Raw genomic sequence first — 22,649 nt, 5'->3', positions numbered from 1 at the left:
GACTCAAGTCAGTTAATAAGTGCATGCTCCTTAAAACTGGCATTCCTTAAACCATCAGCTGCCAATTTCTCAGAAAAAAATGTGTGCATGTGTGTGTATGGTGTAAGAGAAGTCCTAATATTACCTTCTGATTGCCAATGGATTATCTTCAGGGCCCCTTGGGGCATATACCCTGCATGAGAGAGACTTATTTTGAACATATTTTCAGGGAGAGATTGAACAGAAAGAACTAGAGGGAAAGGCAGAGAAGGAAAATCAGAGGGCGAAACTTAATCCTCCTCTCTCACTCCAAGCAGTTTAGCTCTAGCCTAACTTACAGACCCTCTCAGCCCATATAAAGGTCCTGCATTGAAAGTGATCCCCCTTCAGTGGTTTGAAGTTAAGCGACCACTCGTGGTTATTCAAGCTTGCGGCTGCAAAGTCTCAGCCTCCTGTTCCTTCCACCAAGGGACAAAACTGTCTCTGAAAAGTTCTAGTAAGTACCTTTTTCTTCATACCTACATACCCAGTGACGTTTACATCTTCCTTATCTTATGCCATTGTGACTACCTGTCTGTGTGCCATTTAAAGCTACCTGTCCACTGGAGCCAACAAAGCTACTAAGAGGAGAGAGAAGACTTATCTGGGTTCCAGAGAACCTGCTTAAGAAAACAAATGGGAGGACTTGGATGGCTTTCAGTGGCCTTATCTGAGCTTTCCTTTTATAGTCAGCTACCGCAAGGGCAGAAGAGCCTGCCAGCCTCAGAGTCAACACAGTGGCTTTGGAAACTGTGTGTGTGTGTTCTTTAAAAACAAAGTCACAGAAATATCAGAACTTAGCTCTAGACAAAGGACTTGAAGGAGTTTGCCAGGTGATACGGGATGAATGAAATATTTAAGAGAACGGCCTATTATTGAAAAAGAAAGCAATCTTGAAAAGGGTACTCCCAGGCCCTCCATTACCTTATCCGAAGTGGTTCCACTCTCCACAGAGACCTGGCTCGAGTCCCAGCTCCCCCAGCTTCGTAGAATATCCTCCTATGAGCAGAGTTGGAGATCAGCACCCGGGTGAAGAACAGCTCCCTGCAGAGGCTGTTCAGGCACCCAGCTTGTCTAAGCCCTTTTGGAGTCAGCAGAATGCAAAGCCAGAATAAGGAGGATGGTTTCACGGTCTCACTCTCTCAGAAAGGGTCAAAGCAGCTAGAGGGGAGGGAACTGCTCACCATATCCCTATCATGGACATTTATGCATCATCAGGTACACAAGGAAAAGGCAGGAAAAAGAACATCTCCATTTCTACATCAGGAGTCACGATAGCCCAGTTACACCATGACGGCAGACACAGAATGCTCCAGTTCCTTCAGGTCAAGCTCCTTGATGTAGTTTTATATCTTTAAAAAGTGTATTTGTACTTTAAAAACACCTATTCGACACAGTGTGAACTCATTTCCATCGTTCTAGGGCACTTTATCCTCAGCTGTTACAGTGTTCACGATTTTATTACTGTACCCTTGCTTCCTTTCCTGTGTTACGAATCATCTTTTAATGTGTTTTGAAATAAAATTTTTATTTTAGAAAAATGTTAGGTTTATAAAATAGTTACTAAAGATAGTCCAGAGAGTTCCTGCATGATCTCACTCAGCTTCTCCCAATGTTATCATCTTACATTACCGAGGTACATTTGTCAAAACTGAGAAACCGACATGAGTATGTCATTACTAGCTAAACTCAAGACTTTATTTGGATTTCACCTTAATTTTTCCCGCAAACTTTTTTTTCAGTTCCAGGATATAATCCAGGATACCACACTGCGTTTAGCTGCCACGTCTCCCGTTTATTCTGATCTGTTACGCTTTCTAAACAGTCTTGCCTTGTTTCTCATGGCTTTCACAGTTTTGCGGAGTACTGGTTGGGCATTTTGTGAAATGTGTCTCAACTTGGGTTTGCCTGATGTTTTTTCCAGTGATTAACAAAGCCTCAGTTTTTAAAGTTTTATTTTAAATAAATTCTGTATAACCTGTGATTGGGCCAGGCTGGTCCACATTGTACAAAATTCACAGTTTAAGAGCATGTCTCAAGAACAGCGGTCCCCAGATTACCTGGTATACTGAATCCAGCCACTTTTTGAGAATCTTGTGACCTTTAATCAAAACTGATTATTTAACTGCATTTACATTCACTAACTTAAAATCCTACCTCCACCAGAGAGAATTTGTATGTATCACAATTGAATTGATCAAACTCCAGAGGAATCTGGATTTAGATTTTAGAGACAAGAGTTAATCAATAGTGGTAAAAAGAAAATGTATACTTATTTTTTTTTCCTGGAAAAGTATCATAATTATGAGTCGATTCAAAATGAGCCTGGAAGTTAGACCTGGGTTTGAATCTGGTAGCTGTGTGACCTCGGGCAAGCCCCTTCAACTCTCTGTGTCTCCGTTTGCTTATCTAATCAGGGTACTTATATAACAAGGTTGTGAAAATTTAAAGGGCTTTTAAAAAATGTTTAGAAAGTGCTTTTTATAAATGTTTATAAACATGCATAGAGGGACACATTAATTGGACAGCAATCAATGAAACATTACATCAACAGTGGTTACCTCTGGAAGGTGGGAATATAAAGGCTATTTCTCAATCTTTCTCTAATGTACATGTTATCGGGAAATGCCCAGTAAATATTAGGAAAGAAAATCCGATACTGCTTTCGAGTTCCTACACCCCAGGTGTGTCTGTACGAGGCCTAGAACAGAAATGATACTGCACCAACCTCCTAGCCACTTAGGAACATTTGCTAAGATTCTCACTGATGCTTCTCCCCCTCTAGTGCAAGCTGCAAAGATCCCTTCAGAAGAGGGTGAAGTGGCTCACCCAGGTCACAGGTGAAACAGCGCTGGAGCTGGAACTAGAAGATTCTCTACCCCTGACATCTGAAGGATTTGTGAAGGTTTGTTCTTCCCACCTGTGACATTTGGGCGGCCTGCTCCATTTAATCTCACAAGGTTACTGAGGTTGAAACAACTTATTCTTGTTCTCTAAAACAATTCCAAGGAGAGGAGTAGAGTGGGCGGCAAGCTGAGGTGCTTTTGAAAGCTTGGCTGACAGCTTAGCCTTAGCTTCAATAGGTTAAGTAACTTATCCCAGGGTGTTTGACAAGCCAGAGGCAAAGCCAAGGATCAGAGCTCAAGATGTTAGATTGGGAGTCTTGGGTTTCCACTCTGGGTCAGAGTCTTTCCACATAGCTTGGCTGCTCTCAGGATTTATAGGGACGGAAAACGATTTCTTCTGGAGAGTCAGCACCATTGCAATGGAACACCTGCATGCCTCTGTAGCTGCTAGAGTCTTTTAGTGTGCTGTTTCCTATTCTATCATGCTCCCCCGATTTTGATGTTCCTGGCCATGTTGGCCAGTTCTGAGGATTTCCCTGACAATAGAAGACTAAGACAAGGCTTATCACTCGCTTCACCTAGACATCAAATAACACCAAGGCATCCTGTTTTGATTGAGACTAGTTGATATAAAGATTCAAGCTCCACTGTGCTGAACAGCTGCTCACTTTCCCCAGTCTTAAACCTTTCATGCTTCCTTATAAAATAAGACTTCTTATTTTTATGGATGAATTTTTTTTCCAAAACACAAATTAGAGCCAATGAAATCCTGGGCTAAAGAAAGGCCACCTTCATGTTTATTTAAACGATGGCATGCATGTCTGCTCCAGTGTGTTCATTGTGAAAACTCCTCTCCAGCTACTTCACTCTCCCCATCACATCCTTTCAAACACTTGCTGAGCCTTTCCTTCCAAGCAGAATTTTGCTGAATCACTTGACTGAAATGCCCACCAAATGACTAAGTAGCATAGTTTCTGTCCAGCTGTTTCTAATTTGGCTCTAATTTTGATGACAGGTATGTGCATGTGGGTGGGGGTATGCACACGGTAAATACTTCATCTTTTTCCAAATTTCCATCCTTAAAAGTAGAACAGGAATAGAGAGAATGAACTAGGAAAGTTCTGATGTATTCCATCTTAGATACAGACAACTCTGCAAACCTCACAAAAATCTCAGTTATTCATCCACCTGCAAACCTTCCCCTTGAGGCAGCAGAATATGATATCAAAGAGACAGTAAATAGGCTATTGTATAGTTTCAATATTGAATAAAAGGCAAACCACAAGTGAACGGGATCACATGACAGGGTAGAGAATCCTTACTTCTAAGAAAAATCAGGTGGACCTAACTTCCCTATCAGAGGTAACTGTCAACTGCTGGCCCAGTGCCAGGGAGGCAGCAAGTGAATTTAGCAAGGCGCTTTACATAGGTCTGTGCTTTATGTGTCCTAGGCACCCTTCTGGGTCACATCCGGTTCCTATGAAGGGGTACTCAGAGTAGATAGCAAGTAGGAAGAGACTAAGAACTATAAGGGACACACTTTGCCAATGGGTGCTTTCTAAGGTGCATACTAATAAATTCAAGCACACTGCTTTGGGGGGGTGGTCCTTGAATACATCAAATACAGGAAATGGTCCCTGAGAGAGTCAGCAGCTCTGGCTTCTACGCTTGCATCTGAAATCAGCCAGTGTGTGACCTGTGGCAGGAACCTGACCTACATAGTCTCCAAGATGTGAAGACTTGTGAGCCTGTGTTTCTAATGAAGCAAAAAATGCAGTTGACAAGGATCCTGTAGGCATTACACAAAAGAAAAGAAAACATTGTCACCGGATCAGACTCACTGCTGTCCCAAATTCAATCTAGTTTGGATCTGAGGTTTGATTTTTTTAAAATATCAGATTTCTATAGTTACAAGGCCAAGCTTTTTATGTTCTGTTCCTTTGATGATAGAATACCAAAAAAAACTCTTTAGTATGCGTTTAAGACTTGGATTCATATCCTCCATCTCATGGTTTTGAAATTCTGAAAAGCATTCATGATGGGGTCAAGTATGAGGACAAGAACACATTGTCCTCAGCACAGCGCCCTCTAAATGCACCCTTGGCACCACCCCCTGCTAAATCCAGCTCCAGCTGGACATCAGTTTCTCTAATGCTATTTAGTGATAAAACCAAATCAATGAAGTCTACCTTATTTACTTAGCACATGAAATGGGAATAGAGATGATCTGTCTTTGAAGAGCCTGGTGAATAATTTGTTTAAGTGCAGAGCCAGAGAAAATGAAGGGATCTGGAAGCATTACAGAACCGCCTAAGTACAGCATGTGTACAGAGCTCCTCCCGTGAGCAAGCGGAACGGCCATTCCTGCTTTACAAACTGGAACCCATGGCTGGAGGAAGGTTTGTCAATTGACCGACATGTACAGAGTTCCTGTGTGGCTAAATACAAATGTAAACTCTTTGGTTTGAGTCACTTGAGACTGGAAACAGCTAGGGGAAGAATGAAGCTATTGACTTACCTGTGCTGGGAATCATTCTGGTCTGTAGATGGTATCGTCAGACACTCATCATGACCATGGAAAAGACGCACTACATGCCCACCAAGTAGGTATCCTGGAAGAGAATTATATTCTACTGTGAATGATGGCAAGTTTTCATTAAACTCTTCATTAGAGAATGGCATATTTAAAAAGGGTAAATTCACACAGGTCTGGACCAGTTACAGAAAATACCGAGAGAGACACATTTTGGTAACTACATATTCCATGAATGCAGGCCTCAGGCAGAAAAGACAGGAAAGTCAAAACAATTCTAATGTTGAAAGTGAAACAGGGCTTCAGAGGTGAGCCAGTCCAACATCAAAAGGTAAGGTGAAAATAGTGTGCCAATTGATATCATTAAAAATCAAAAGGAAAATTAAGTTGCTAATGTTAGGAGTTTCCAGTTACTTAGGATGTAAATATACCTAATACCAAATTGCTGGATAAATATCCACAATCTCACTGTGTATACTTTGCAAAAAGATCCAAATCATGGGAAAGAAAGGTGCTGAGAAGGGGGTAGCAGACCATTTTTAAGACCCTTTAGGAGAAGGCGACATTCAAATACATTTAACAAACAGATCAAATCTGGTTGCTACTCCTACAGCACGAAGGGAAAACAGAATTACTCTCTAACATCCCTGAGTGAACAAGTGTAGATGCTTTTATCAACAAATACTTAGCCTTCAGAATAAGAAAGGAATCTCAATAGTCATGGAGTTCAGAGATGGAAAGGAAACAATGAACTTCAAGGACACGATGATCCGTTTGTCTTCAAATAAATGCTGAGCCTTAATTCAAAGAACATAGTAGCAGGAGAGGGGCTCCAGTACGAGCTTTACCTGGCACCAAGAAATGGGATTTGTTATTCCTCTGAATTAAAAAATTCTCCAGGCTAGTCTGTTCTCAGGAAACATATGAACTTAATATACCCAATGTCTGTGTCAGAATTTTTAAAGGAAAAAATATCACATAATTAGATCACTTTAGGGGCTGTCTTAAACTATTTTGGGTGCTGGATTAAAACAGTAAGAATGAGCAATCATGCCAGAGGAGAAAAGGGTATTATTAGTGAATTTTGTATAGTGACAGTCTGATATGAGTTCAGTTTTCTCACCTAGACAAGGCAAGTTTTTCTAAAATTCCCTCAAATATTCAGAAGTTTCCTTCCAATTTTCCTGTATCTTTTTGTATTGATATTCTGAGTTATAACCTTCTTTGCATTAAAAATGATTCATGATATATTATAGGGGGATTCTTAATAGCTAATTTATTTAGAAAATTAAAGCCCTCCATGACAAAGCTCTTGATTAAGCTCTTGTTCATCTCATGATGGAGAGGCCATGCCCTATTTGGAGTTTATCCTTTACAGTTCTTGGGCTCCTTCAAATCAATATCCTACTCACACAGAGAACACTGCCAAGTGCTGGTGCATCACGACTTTTCTTAATTGAAATCTATCAGGGCCATAGTCAGGAAAGCAGCATCATGATGAAGATCACTTACGTTCTTAAGGGCTGAAGTGGGTTTCTCACCAGTGGATGCTGGAAGGACATTTTTCTACAGAACCAGATGACTCAAGTGATGAGTTATCCCGACTATATTACAAGGGCACTCAACATTTCTATAAGGACCTTTTGACATGATTTGCAAACATGCCTTAATTAATCTCCACAAGCCCTCTGTTGGGACCAGGAAATAATTTTATTCCTACGGTGAAATAAAACATTTAACATGGAGAAGATTGAGCCAAAACTTTCTTGGGAGAGACTTAAACCCAGAGCTTCTTGATTCTTAATAGAAAGGGATTGACTGACAATAGACTTAGGAGGGTGGGTTAATTTTGGCACAAAGGAAGAGGGCTAAACACATCCTACCTTTTAAAGCCTTCCACTTGTTGCCAAAAGAGTTAAGAATTTGTGTTTTCCTGAATATTCAGTTTAACTATCATGCATTCCAAAACTGGGGTATCACCTTGACAACTCTGTTTTCCTCTTTTTTCAAACATCACAGCATAGAAGGACATTCCCAGTTTGAAAGTACTAGACTTTAATAGGGCTAAAGCCTGTGATGAGTATTTTTAAAAATTCTGATCTTGCTATAATGTGCCAAAATGTAACACAAAAGCCCGTAGGTCACTGACATTTGATTATTCTTCTCAGCTGTGGTATTACCTATCAGTGAGGTAAGGCCCGTATATTTATTACACAACTTGAAAGGTGTGTTGACTTTGCCTGATTCTGTGAAATAAAATATGTTGAACAACGTTGGACGACTTTATTTCCAAGGGAAAAATAATTTCACCTCTTACGTTAAAATGGCCTTCCATAAATACAAGTAAAAACAAATGACCAAACACTTTTATGATAGAGTAAGTGCTCCACCTGCATGGAGAGACACATAGGGAGAAATATAAACAATGTCACCTTCTTGGCAAATAATCTCTTCTAAAACTGAAGGTGCTGAGGTCTTTATACTTGCAACTACTAAGCAAAAATAAAAATGCGGAAACTCAGAGAGACAGCAAAGGTGCATATCCAAGTCCTGAATACATGTAGTGCTAAAATAATAGTGGGCTCCAAGGGATTAAAAAAATAAGTTCAGGGATGCTCATGTAACTGGAAGTTAGGATAGAAAATAATCTGGGCCGGGCGCGGTGGCTCAAGCCTGTAATCCCAGCACTTTGGGAGGCCGAGACGGGCGGATCACGAGGTCAGGAGATCGAGACCATCCTGGCTAACACAATGAAACCCCGTCTCTACTAAAAATACAAAAAAATTAGCCGGGCGAGGTGGCGGGCGCCTGTAGTCCCAGCTACTCGGGAGGCTGAGGCAGGAGAATGGCGTAAACCCGGGAGGCGGAGCTTGCAGTGAGCCGAGATAGCGCCACTGCACTCCAGCCTGGGCGACAGAGCGAGACTCTGTCTCAAAAAAAAAAAAAAAAAAGAAAGAAAAGAAAATAATCTGTACTGAATTCAGAGAAAGAAACTCAAGTGAGCTAAAATCAGGCTACCTGTGTACCAAGACATTCAGGTGAGATTTGGGAAGTAGCAGAAAACATCAATGTATACAGCACAAGAGAGACTGGCAGGCTCAGGGCTAAATGCATATAAAGAAGCACACCTTCTTCGATGCTACTTCCTGAGCACGTAGGATGTACATTCCAGAGTGTCTGCATAAAGGAGGCATCCACTTGTATGTTACCGTTTGATACTGAGAGATGCTGCAGCAGAAACAGAAACGAGACATCTTTTAAATCACCAGTCCAGTACTGACAGAAACAGCTCACCTAGAACTTCAAGGATTAAATTAAACCGCCTTACTGTCATCTGGCTCTTCCTATACAGCCTGTGGGAGATTTCTCCACCTGATCTAGAAGCAGCTTCAAAGTGGGACACTTTATTCTGGGGTGAGGAATTATTCAGCTACAGAGATGGTAGACATGTGTTGACTTCATCCCCTCAGCTGGAGCTGATTCAACACCAACTCATAAAATGTCCATTCTTTGTAGGATAAGATAACTCACAAATGGGAAAAATTACCCAACATTTGGCCTAGGCAAAGTAAAATCTGCCCACAGATTTAACTTCAGTTGGCTCCGTGAGAAGCTTCTCTGACGTTTCTCTCATCTTCAGGCATCCCCACCCCCAGCCAAGTGCCTGATACAAATGGTGCTTTTCTATTACCCATCCCCAGCTGCAAAATCTCACCAGCATCTTCCACTCTCTGCGATACCCCATGTCCTGAAACACTGTACATTTCTGTCTCCAACATAAACTTATTTTCCTGGATTCCAACCTTTCTTGCTCTTCCTTAAACAAGAGCTAAACAATGTAATAAATTCAGAATAATGGGAGTTAATGTGCAAACAGTGCTTGGAGCATTTTAACAGTTTGCTGGACACAGCACCATAATCTAAAAGAATAACAGATTAGTTCCAGGCACCATGATTATGTGGCAGGGGAGGGTATTTAATCATCCCTCAAGTACAGTTAACTATTGAACAACAAGGGTTTGAACTACACGGGTCCACTTATACATGGATTTTCTTCCACCTCTACCGCCTGAGACAGCAAGATCAACTCCTCCTTTTCCTTCTCTTCCTCCTATTCAGTGTGAAGATGACAAGGATGAAGATCTTTAGGATGATCCACTTCTACCTGATAGTATATATACTTTCTCTTCCTTATGATTTCCTTAACATTTTCTTACTTTATTGTAAGAATGCAATACATAATATGTATGTCATATAAAATATGCTTTAGCAGGCTATTTACATTATCAGTAAGGTTTCTCACCAAAAGTAGGCTATTTTCTATCAAAACTAGGCTATTTCCCATCAAAAGTAGGCTATTTCCTATCAAAAGTTAAGTTTTTAGGAGCCAAAAGCTACACTAATTTTTTATTGTGCAGGGGGTCAGCATCCCTAACCCCTACATTCTTTAAGGGTCAACTCTGTATGGGTAAGAGCATCTTATTCTATCCAACCTGCTGTGGCTCAGTTCTTCATGGACATCTATTCCTAAAGGAAAAATTTCTGAAAACAAAAGACTCTTGTATTATGAGGTACTTACAAGGTATCTTTCAGAGGACACGCTGACGAGGATGAGGTCATCGCCAATTCTAACTTTCTCTCCTTCAGACCTCTGTTTGGAAGCAGGATGTATAGTCCACCAACAGGCTTCTCCTACATGAAGGCTCTGCAAGTTAGTCATTGCTTCACAGAAGCTAGTGTCCCTAATTTTGCCCCTTGTTCTCCTTCCTCCTAGGACCACCCTACACATGCACACAACAAGTACTTACTCCAGACCTCAACTTCTATTGGTCTCTAACTGTTCCAGACAGCCCCCCATCTGCTCTTGACTATGTCTGTCATTTTCATTTTCCCTCGAGACAGAAAAGCACTGTTTGGAAAAGAGTATTGGAGGCCAGAAACTGTAGTGGCCTTCGAGTATTTTTAATGCAAATAGGAAAAATGCTTTTTATAGTCTTTCAAATTTCTGTTTTAAGAATTGACTCCAATCAAGAGCACCAAGAACAAATAAACAAACAAATAAATAAAAAGAATCGATTTCATTGGTCTACTGAACACTTATACACTTTCATCTTTGTCTCCCCCTTTCCTAAGGGAATTTTTAAAAAAGGCTTACACCTGCAAGGACTCAGACAATAAGTGAGCAATTGATAGCAAAGAGGATAAACTGATATTTTGGAAAAAGGAAAGCAGGTGGATGCTTTTAGCCAATAAAAAATTAAAACCCAGGTCTCTGAGTAAGAAAATGGAGAAGAAGAAACCATCAATGAAAAGCCAATTCCTGCTGCAGAATCTCAAGAACGTCCCTGGAATTGGAAGTACCAGCTACCAATGAAGGCAGAAAATGGGTTGAAAACAGGACTGGTGGAAAGCTTTAAAAGGACATTCAAATCCCTGATTCCTTTCCCTGCCCTGCACAGCCAGAAGACCTGTCCTCCTCCACACTATAGAAGATTAGAAGTTTAATCCATGGAAAAGCAAACTACCAAGGGTCTGGTTTTGGAAATACCAGACATTGTCAAACAAAGAAGTAGAGTCTTGCTGAAAACAGAATTCAAACTTTATACCCCGATTAGTAAAACCCCAGTTCCTTTCCCTCCCACCCTCCACCCAAATATGAGGATCATTCTTTAAGGAAGCCAAACTAGCTAAGATAAAACATACTGTGGTTTGAGGTCACCCGTGAAATGCTCAGGTCTCTGCCAAATGACCTAAAAGTGAGGCTTAACAGATGACAAGCCCCAGTCAGCTTCTAGCCAGCTTTTACTGCCTTGATCAGAACACGAATGAAGACCAAGGACCACCTGACAACTGAGGAAAGTCTCTAACAGGAACTACAAAAATGAAGCGAAAAGAGAAGAAAGGGACTTGGAGAAAACGAAGATTACAGAAAACAAAAGAAAACTTAAAAAAATCTTATAATTAATAATCTCAGAGATAAGAAGTTAACACTCATGAAACAGTTATATTAGTATCTATGAAGGATCCCTTCCAAGGAAAAGAAAAATATTCATTCATCCCGGAAAAAAAAAAAAAAAAAAAAAGAAGAAGGTTGTAAGATAAAGCTGAAAAATTATTCCAGAAGGAAGAAAGACAAAAAACAGATTAGAAGTATCAAAAAACCAACCTAGAGGAATTCCAGAGAGCAAGAACTGAAAAAGACAGAGAGAGGAAATTAACAAAGAAATATTACTAAGTTTTTTCAAAGCTGAAAAATTAGTTTTTCCAGATTGAAAGAACCTACAGAGTCCCTAACACAGCAGAGATTAGAAACCACTCGAAGGTGCATTCCTGTGAGATGTCAGAACAGAAAGAGGCCACGCCAAGACACATCGCTGTGGAATTTCAGACACCAGGGCGAAAGAGATGCTCTTAGCTGCTTTCAGAAAATAAAAACAAGTCACACACAAAGGATAAGAAATCAGAATGTAGACTTCTCAACAGTCAGACCATTGGCTAGTAGAAAGCCTTCAGGAAGCTGAGGAAAAAAATATTTCCAATATAGAATCACAGTAAAGTGTGCATGACTTGTGAAGCTGTAATTAGGAAATTTTCAGACAAAAATTTAATCCACATGCATCTTTTCTGTAAAAGTGACTAGATAATGTGCTCCACCAAAGTGAGGTGGTAAACCAAGAAGGCAAGCAAGTAAATAAACAAACACACACCAACCAATCCTATAAGATCTAATAAACATGGAATCTAGGGCAAGGCAACAGAAATTCCCCAGATGATGGCTGACGTTTCTAAGAAGACGAAACAGAGAACAGATCATGTGATGGAATCTAGCCAGAGATTTTCAGTTCTATATGAAAGTTTGAAAATGAATAAATGATTGGGTCGCAAAAAATTCAGCAAACAAATGAGGCAGTTATTAACTACTGGAAAACCCCAAAGTAATACAATAAATTTCCTGGTCAGAATATATTATGTGGCTCATTTGCAAATAAAAGTTACAGTTATAGCAGTGAAAGTAGTTAATATTGATTTGACAATTAAATAAAATAGATGAAAATCTACTGGAAGGATGGGAAGACAAGACACGGAAGAGTGGAAGAAAAGATAGGGAAGAGTGAAATAAAAGCAAAATTAGTATCAGGACGGCAATAGTTAATGCATAATCTAGAAATAATTTTAAAAAGCATTGTATTAATATGTATATTACAAATAAGTGGTAAACAATACTAAAAGAGCTGAAAGTAGATGCCCCAGAGAGGCAGGCATCCAAAGGAGGGAGGGCAGGAGACTGGTGTTTACAATAAGCTCAGGAGCACTATTTCTCTCTTTAATCTATGTGTGAGTATTACTTCAATTAAACTAAACATGACACGACAAAGAGGTTGAGCTCTACATTTGAAGGGGAAAACATTGTATGCATCCTTAATGTTCTCTGAGGACCACCAAAGTGTGTCCAGGATGAAGGGGGTCCTGAAGAGGAACACACAGAAAGAGTATTTTGTTTCCCTGCCCTCTCCCACGCTCTGGAACCAGGGATGGAGCTGGCCCTGAAGCAACGGGATGGGCCAGTCCACGGCCCTAAAATACAAAACAACACTTTTAGTGTGGGTATGTGTTAAACATGTATTTCCTCCTAAGTCTAAATTCTAAAGCTATGCCTAAATCCTAAAAACAAAGCAATTAAACAACTTTAAAAGGAGACCAGAATACATTTAAGTAATTTTACCCAAAATCAAGGATAAAATGATCATCAATTCTGTGTTAAGTGTGAGAATGCACAATTCAATGTGTTGGGGGAAAATGCCAGAATTGTTCAAGAAACTGACCCCAAACTTTCTCCTTACATTCTCCTATGGTTTCAATTCCACTACTGGGCAGTTTCCTTGTTTACAACTCTGAAGGGGTTTCTGAGTCAGAAGTACAGTCAAAGAACTAGCCAGACAGGAACAGGGTACCGTTCTGTGGGATTCCGTGTGAACCTCCTCCTGCAGTGAGGAGAATCTCCCGGTAATGGTGAACCTCATCTGAGTTGGAGGTGCATCCTCCTTGACCCTCACAAACCCCAGCTAGCTTTCTTCAAGGAGAATAGCACATGAATTTGGGTGAGAGAGGCAAAACAAATGTAAGTTATTTTAGGCTCTAGGTTTTCATGAAGACCTAGTCAAGCCTATTCTCCCTGTCTTCTGCCACAGGCAGCTTCTCATCAGCCAACTTGAAGCCTTTTCTCCGTTTTCTGCCACAGGTAGCTTCTCATCAGCTAGCCTGAACTTGGGTTAGTTCTATGTGTTTGCCCCATCTGTCAACAGAATTCTTACCTAGTCTGATTTTAGAAATTTTTAAAAACTGCTGAAAAGAGTAATATTGTCTGCTGTGGTTCCCCTTTATTTTTATTAAAGGCTCTAACAGTTAAAATAATTGTCTGAACACTTGACTAGAAAGTGGTGTTTCTCAATTTCTTTCCAATCTCAAATAGTATAAAGTTATTTTACTGATTAAATACAGTGACCATATTTGACTTTTCTGATTATATTCTTCAGGATTGACAGTTGGTCTATATTTAGAAAGAAGTGTATATTCAGAGTGTGGCACTTCACTCACTTTGTAATTTTCAGCAAGGTTGACAACACCTTAGAGGAAATTATATTTTAAGACTAACACTTTGGCTGAAAACAAAGAAACTTTAAATCAAATTCAAATCTAATCTTATTTTAGGAAAAAAAAAACCATAATGGGCAAAGGCAGGGTCACTTTTTTGCTTAGTACAAAAACAGGAAGAGGAGGAAAAGAGAAAGAGGTTCCCTCAGGCACTCTTAGGACACCATTGTGCAAGACGCGGAAATAGCAGGTACACAAGGTTTGGATGCTGGATTTTTTTTTCTAGTTCTATAAAAGTAGACAACCTGGATCCTTCCATTATGAACTGACCTAGCTTTAGAATAATAACATAAATTGTTGCCTTTCTTTGGCTACTCAACATTGGAGCCCTCTTCCTATTTAAGGGAGAACGTCATATTATAGACTGTATTCAAATTAGACTTGTCCTGTAGTGTGTTCTAACCTGTTTTCTCTTCCTTGGTCTCTGTTCCTAACCAAAAATTTTCAAGCCTGAGGCTCCAGATTTAGCGCAGGCTCTACCCGACATCCTTCTAGTAAGTTCGTATTCTTACTGAGTTAACCTGAATCAAGTTCTCTCGTTTGCAACAAAGAATCCTGTTTGGTACCTAGTCCAACCTCTAAATGGAGCAGAAATTCCATAAGTAATGCCCTTGACAGATGGTCAGATTGTTAATGAATATTTTTAGCCACAGGGTGCACCCTATATCCCAAGGCCAGCTGTTCTTCCGCTCATTAATTGCAGATGTTCCAAAGTAGTTTTCACAATTGACGTGAAATGTGCCTCCTTTCAACTCCTACCCACTGCTCTGTTGGCCTCTGGAAGAACCCCAGCAAGTCAGCATCTTGTTTGATATTATAACTTTGAATATCTGTAGATTGTTATCTTAGTCCTCTGTTCTTTATTTCTGGTTTCCAGTGAGAACCTGTGTCATCCTGGTCAGCATCTTCAGTACTCACCTCTTGACTGTCAGTATTTTTGACTATACTAAAAAAAAAAAAAATCCAGTGGTTCCCAAAGTATATGATGTGTATCATTGGTGGGAGGCAATTAAATGACATTGGCAAATATAGTGAGAAATTTGTTTTCATTTTTACTACCCTTTTAAGCCTTCTGATGCTTTCAAATGAAGCTTTACATTTAGAACTAGTGTATCATTAACACGTTATTATATTTGTCAACATCTCTTTAATTACTTAATAACATGGTTTTCTTTTCATTATTTTACTTTTATGGCAAGCAAAAACAGTTTATACTTATGGCAATAAGTTTTGTCTGTAAAATTTTAAGTACAAAAGTAATTAAATTTAAATAAAATCATAAAGTAAATGATATTAAAAAGGATACAGTGGAATGGCAAAATCATAATTATAGATGTCAACAACTAACATTTGGAAAACACTACTTTAGACATAGCCTGTTCACTGCAGAACAAAATAGGACTACTCCTTTGATCTGGACACTATATTTCATTATTTAAGCCTTTATTATGCTACCTTTATTTTTTGGCAGTCATTTAGTATCACTGGTTCTTATCAAGAATGACGTGTTCACTTACTTTCAGTATCTAACAATGTTAAAGAATTGTTTTTCTTTGAGATTCTGGCTGACTGTGGTAAAAATATTACGTTCTCCTTCATTCCTAGTTTCTGTGTTTCCATTACACATCCTTTCTCTAGTCCATTATTCTGCAATTCTGTTAGACCTATTTCTTAACCAGGTTGGTTTGGAATCCCAAATGAGGAACACATGCAGGGTCCCTCTCAAAAGCCCTTAGCCCAAGACCCCCACTGAACTCAACAAACCTGGGAATGTTGACTCACCTGTGGCATGTTCCCGTAGACCTACATCAAAGGCAAGTTTGTCTGTCTGGGATCTTGATGTAGTCAAGCATGTTAGATACTGTGAAAGAAGAGCGAATACTAGTGAAGTCACACTCTTCCATTGGGTCTTGGTATCTTACCACTAGTTAGCTTCCAGTTAAGTTCAGCAATGAGCTACTGTGAAGAGAGCTCTATTTATCTTGCTCATTGGAAAGTTAATTGGTACATGCCTTAATACAATACTTTCATTTTTAATTATGCTTCTTATTACTTTTAGAGTCAGGGTCTCATTCTGTTGCCCAGGCTGGAGTGCAGTGGCACAATCCCAGCTCACCGCAGCCTCGAACTCCTGGGCTCAAGCAATCTTCCTACTTCAGCCTCCCAAGTAGCCAGGACTACAGGTGTGTGCCACCACGCCCAGCTAATTAAAATAAATTTTGTGGAGATGTGGTCTAGCTATGTTTCCCAGGCTGGTCTTGAACTCCTGGCTTCAAGTGATCCTCCTGCCTTGGCCTCCCAAAGTGTTGAGATTACACGTGTGAACCACCTTATGCCCAGCTGAAAATACTTTTACGATACACATAAAACCTCAAAGATGCTCTTATCTGATGACTCAGTGGTTTAATGTATAGAACTATATGTTACAGAAATGAGTTAGAAATATTAAAGATGTTGAGAAACTTTTAAATTAGGAACAATACAAATGGAACATAAATGATCAACAATAATAAAAAGCTAGATAACCTTTGATACTTCTATTTTATATAATATTACATTATTAAGAGTATTTATCAAGAGTTTTTAATAGCCTGGAACATTGTTTACAGTACATTGAGCTAAAAAGTAATATATAAAATAGTACATTTATGAGTTAACATGTACCCAAAAAATTTATATGTGTAGCAACCAGACTAAAAGGAATTACACAAAAATGAAACAGAAGTTGATTTTGGATAGTGTCGGGGGCCATGAATGACTCTCCCACTTCTATTTTTGGTTTTTCAAATTTTCTAGCTTTAAAGCTTCTCAAAATAATGGTTTTTTTTCTTATTATAAAGATACATGGGCAGGTAAAACTTAAAAATGATCGTTAAACTAACTTAATAAAGAATCCCATGGCCTCTTTCACTGATGGGCACAGCAGCTCATCTTAGAATTAGACTGAGAGGCAGGTAAGCTCTTGCGATGTGCTTTCTGAACCACAGTTCTAGTTCTCTGCAAGAGGAAGATGGAAAATCATTGCAATGTACAAAGTCGTATCCTACAGGCTTTATTCCCAGAGCTGTGCTTAAAAGGAGCTCGCCAGTAGAGTATATGTTCACTGTGAGTACAACTTTTTTTAGGAGAGGTAAACTTAATGATAAATAATGCAAGTCTTTGTGTCACTATCAGGATATTAGCCTGTTTGTGAAGCCATAGAAGTATGCTTTTGAAGTTCTGTTTATTACATTTAAATAAAGAAAAATGTTGGAGTTTTATTTACCCTATAGATAAATATCAGATTCTGAAAGATAGTATCACCTGTCAATTCCAGATATTATCAGGGTTCAAAAGTTTCCCTACTCTCAATAACGTCTCCATCTCCTACTTGGATACACTTCCGTTTGGCCATTTTTGTTTTTCGTCTTTTGCCATGAAGGACTACAGCAGACGAATGTTCAGGCTGAAAAGGTCAGCTTCTTACCAGTGCTCAGTAAAAAAAAAAAAAAAATGCTGCAGCAAATGAATTATTTAAGAGGCAGCTGTTGCTCCTGTTGTCAGTTTGATAGTTCAAGCCTTGAGATGAACTTTGCATCATGCTGCTGGTGTAAATGTGTGGAAATAATCTTGAATTAATGTATCAGTTTTCCACTAGGGCTAAAGGAAAATAACAAGGCTTCCTTATACTGAAAGAAAGTGAGGATGATACACTATTGGTGTGGCATATATTATACTTGATTGAGTAATAATATTCTCCTTAATACTTCCTGCAAAAACTACAATATCTGTATTTTAAAATATTGTAAAATTATAATTTTGTTAATTATAAATAACTTATATTCATTTAAAATGTAGCAATTTTTTCAAGTTACATTGAGGCATCATCCTTCTGTCAATTCTGGCTCTAGATCTCTGATTAGTCATAGCCATGCAAACTTTCTGTGACTACCTTGCCTCTTGTCTTCCTCCTGTCTCTGAATTAGCATAACACCTGCAAGTTCTCCCAGGACTGAAAACAGTGAGTATCATTCTATTTCTCTTAGTAAAGGAGGAGAACTGTCACAAAATTTCCATTTTATTGGTTTTTCTTCTATACTGGTTATCCTTGTATACTAAAGAGATCTGTTACTCCATAAGCCATTTGATCATTCGTCAATTCAACAAATATTTATTGAGCATCTAGTATATCAAAACACTGTATTTGGTGGGGTTATAGGTTTAGCAAAATAAAAAAGATGCATGGCCCTCTTCCTCATGGAGTTGGAGGTGGGGTATCAGACACGGATGAAACAAAAAACATAATTGCAATTATTGCAAATTGAGGTAGGTCCTATGAAGGAAATGTCAAGAGGATAATGTGCTAAAATTAGTTATGTTCCAATTGTTCCTGCTGTTAGGTTGTTATTGCTGGCTTCTTGTACGTCTCCCCTCTTCAGTTTTCCCTCCTCTTTGAATGATGAGAGTGGACACCCGAGCTGCTTACCATTCCGCTGAAAGAGTGCCTCAGGAGAATTGCATGGCCATATAACAGGGTCCTGTGGCCACCTCCTTGTGCTGCCTGTGGGAATGAGGAAGAATCAGGTCAGCACAGGGCAGTTGTGGCTTCTCTGGAAGCCAAGCAGCACAACAATTCTGGGAGACAGACTGCCAGGAAAAGACCCACTGCAAAGCTCCTAAGGAATTCATTCCAGAAGCAAGTGGCCGGTCTACGGGCAGAAAGAGACGTGTGACCACAGCCATGCAACATCCTTGGGAGAGGGTGTGTGGGGACAAATCTATTCCCGGAAATGGCCTCTGCCCAGGATCAGCAGAAACCCAGAGCTGTTCTACCAGAGAAGCATGTGAAGGACACAGGTACTGCTTACCTTCCTTTGAAACTTCTCAGAAGCGTTCAGAGTGAGAGAGAGAAACAAATGTGATGTAGCCATAGCCTAACAACACAAAGGCAGCGTGGCAGGCAGGCACATGGTCACATTCTGTGCCATGCAGTCTTTTCCCTTCGAGGCACTTAGGCCTTCTGCCCACTCCCTTAAATGGGTCCTTCTTACACAGATCTCACCAACGCGAGATGGCTCTGAAATCCAGGACTTTAAAAGGGTAACCAGTTATGCAGAAACAGATCCTTCAGTTGAGAGACCATCTAGGTATCTTCTCTGCCTCACCAGGCAGCTCCACTTTGGCTATTTGCTCAGTGGCTGCCCAAACAGTGGGAGAGGGAGGCATGAGAGGGAGAGATGGCCCGACATAAAGCCAATGGTGTCTGTTTCTTATTCTTTCCCTGAATCTGATTCACACGTCACCATGCTGAACTGAACAGTACATGATAGGAGACAAAACTGTAATTTATTATAGTTAGAGGTGAGTAGGTCTCATGGAAAATGGAAATCTACAGAAAATTCTAGGATTTTTTGGCATCAACATTTCCAACTTCTCACCTAAGTATCATCATGCTAACCAACAATAAAGTTTTTGATCACACGCCCCTTCTAGAAGAAAATATTTGAGCATAGGCCCTCCCCTCCCCAAACAGGCACAGAAAGAGAATCCAAAGCTTGAGATAAAAATTAATTATGAAGATAATTCTAGCATTTTTCTTCAAGGACATCTCTTATGCAGTCCATTTTATTCAGAGCTACAGACTGGCAGCCCAAGGACTGGTTTGAGGCTCTGCCCCTCTCCCAGGTCCACCTGCAACCACACCAGTGAGCAACATGGAGGAAGGCAAATCAGGTAGTGTGGAGGACAAGGCCCGGAGTAATTTTATTTCAACTCTATTTGGATTAACAGAATCACTCTGTCAAAGAGATGGTTTTTCATGTCACATAATGAACCTAAAGAAGAGAAAAAAGATAAACGTGGTATCATGTTCCAAAAAAGCCAGTAACTAAATATAAATGCGGCTGCGCTTTTTCCCACAGCTACAGAGATTACTTAAGTGTTCTCCAGGTTTTAATACTGCGTGGAATTATAATGCTCTTCATAACATTTTAAAATTTCTTGAAATCATTTGCACTAATTTTAGTTTCTCTATTTACAAATGTGTCAACAGCTTATGTTAAAATTAGACATACCAAATAATTTTCACATCTTGTCAATCTAACAAAAATTGATCTTATCCACTTGTATTATTACAAGTTAATTGACGGCTCCTGGTGGCTTACACTATGGGTGTGTCCTCCCCAAACAGTCCTACATCTCCAACAGATCCACCGACCAGCTTATACTTCCTACCTTCCTCCAACTCGTCTTTGTCCCTACCAACTCTGTAATCATAAGAAGAATTAAGAGTCACTGATCCCCAAAAGCTGGGCGGGGCAAGGGGGTCATGTTTTGAGAACCATTGCTTTCAGGGAACAAGCAAGCCTCAAGTGCTAGAACGGCAGAAGTGGTTTTCCTACAGAGCTTTTGATAATGATCATCATGGTGATTACTACCATTGGGCACACACTACTGAGGCTTACAGAGATTGAGTAACTTGCTCAAAGTCAAACAGGTTCCAAGTTCACAGTCAGGATTTAACAAAGGTGAGGGCACTTAACTATGTGCTATACCGTCTCCTTTTCTGAAGTTTGATGATGGGGGATAAGATTTGTGTATAAAAATCATGCTACAAATGGAAATAACTATTAAAATAGGTGAAGGCAAAGAATATTGAAATAGACTAGGAGGATAAAGAAGTATCATGTAACGAGCTTATTGTAAAAGTAGACCACAAGATTCTAGTAGGACTGTTGACACACCTCCATAGTAAGAGAAAGGAGCACATGTGGGCAAAGGCCCAGACGCGGAAAGAATAAAGCACATATGGGGACTCGCAGACCACTTGCTGGTTTGTGGTGGGATGGATGAACAGGAGTGACAGGACGTGACACAGGATGTAGGTGAGGGGTGGCCAGATTACGGAGGGCTCAGACTCACTGGCTCAATGGATGAACTTTGTTCCACAGCTAACAGGATACTGGAGTAGATTTTTGAAAGGACAGTGTCACAATCAAAGTTGTACCGTAGAAAGGAAACCCTGACTGCAAAATGGTGGAAGAAACGGAAGGATCAAGCCACAGAGGTAGAAAAAAAAAATCATTGTCTCATTCCGTTTCCATGACAGTATTACGGGAGGTGAGTAGACCAGAAATCTTGGTGTCATCCTTACCTCCTTTCTTCTTCTCATATCCCCCAGTTAGTTCAAAGCATCTTTTGGTGCCACCTCCAAAATATACTCTATCCCACTACTCAGCACCTTGTGCCTGCCAGTCTAGTCCATTCTATTGCCACCAGGTCTCATCAGGGTTGTGCTAATGACTGACCTTCCAACTATGCTCCCTGCTCTGCCCTTCCTCCTTTCAGTCTGAGCTAACATGGCAGCCAGAGTCATCCTTTAAAAACTGTTAACTACGTCACGTTACTTTCTTGCTCAAAAACCCCCAGGGGCTTCCTACCATACTTAAAATACAAGTACAAAGTCCTCACCGTGGTCTCTAAGGCCGTGCATCAGGCAATTTTTTTTCGTAAAAGGGCAGATAGCAAATATTTTAGGCTTTGTGGGCCAAATATGATACTGTCCTTTTTTTTTTTTTTTTTTTTTTTTTTTTTGAGACAGAGTTGTGTCATTCTGTTGCCCAGGCTGGTGTGCAGTGGTGCAATCTCGGCTCACTGCAACCTCTGCCTCCCAGGTTCAAGCAATTCTCCTGCCTCAGCCTCCCTCCTGAGTAGCTGAGATTACAGGTGTGCACCACCACACCCAGCTAAGTTTTGTATTTTTGGTAGAGACGGGGTTTTCCTACGTTGGCCAGGCTGGTCTCAAACTCCTGACCTCAGGTGATCCACCCACCTCGGCCTCCCAAAGTGCTGGGATTACAGGAGTGAGCCACCATGCCTGGCCTTATTTTATTTTTTAAAGAATTTGCCCTTTAAAAAACATTTTTCTAAAAATTTAAAAACCTCCTTTACCTAAAGGGTTGTACCTAAACAGGCCATAGTCTGGATTTGGCCTGTTGGCTGTAGTTTGCAAATCACTGCCCTGTACAACCTGGTTCCCTCATCCCTCTCTAACTTCACCTACCAGCAGCATGCTCTCCATCACATCCTCTGCTCCAATCATACTGGTTTTCCTCTGTTTTTCAGAAAGCATGCTCCCACCACAAAGCCTCTGCACATGTGTTTCCCTCTGCCTGAAACGTTCTTCCAATATTCTCATGGTTAATTTCCACCCTTCATTCAGTTCTGTGCTCAATCATCTCATGAGAGAAGTCTCCTCTGGTCAACCCTTCTGAAAGAACAATCACCCTTACTCTGTCACATTTTCTGCTTTATTTTCTCACGTGGTATTTATTATTTTTAATATGAATTTATTCTCTCTCCCCCTAGAATATAAGCTCCATGAGTATGTTGTATCCTCTGCCGTGCCCACGTCAGTGCCCGGCACATAGGAGGCATGCATTAAATACTTCCTGAATGAGTAAGTAGTTAGGGGAGGTGGTGCTTTTGGTTTCATTTTACAGATGGGAAAAAAAAGAGGCATAGAGAATTTAAGAAATAGTCCCGTGATGAGCTTGTAAGGAACATGTTTGGATTTGAACTTGGGTCTAACTACAAATTCTACTAACTCTTTTCATTGTTTG

At 40.0% G+C, this 22,649-nt stretch overlaps 1 protein-coding gene across 1 annotated transcript in view; it reads right to left on the bottom strand.

The window, feature by feature from the left end:
- The window catches only part of RYR3 (ryanodine receptor 3), a 566,751-nt gene that overhangs the window by 317,757 nt on the left and 226,345 nt on the right, over window positions 1-22,649 (bottom strand). Inside the window, exons 4-9 of the mRNA XM_050797588.1 lie at window positions 18,515-18,589; window positions 15,832-15,910; window positions 9,977-10,089; window positions 8,526-8,625; window positions 5,383-5,476; window positions 943-1,017 (exon numbers count right to left, since the gene is read on the bottom strand). Coding sequence (XP_050653545.1) covers window positions 943-1,017; window positions 5,383-5,476; window positions 8,526-8,625; window positions 9,977-10,089; window positions 15,832-15,910; window positions 18,515-18,589 — 536 coding nt within the window. The remainder of the gene's footprint in view (window positions 1-942; window positions 1,018-5,382; window positions 5,477-8,525; window positions 8,626-9,976; window positions 10,090-15,831; window positions 15,911-18,514; window positions 18,590-22,649) is intronic.

This window comes from Macaca thibetana, chromosome 7 (assembly GCF_024542745.1).
Source record: "Macaca thibetana thibetana isolate TM-01 chromosome 7, ASM2454274v1, whole genome shotgun sequence".
NCBI classification, from domain to species: domain Eukaryota; kingdom Metazoa; phylum Chordata; class Mammalia; order Primates; family Cercopithecidae; genus Macaca; species Macaca thibetana.
The sequence above is the reverse complement of the archived record's forward strand: the minus strand, read 5'-3'. Positions and strand labels throughout refer to the sequence as shown.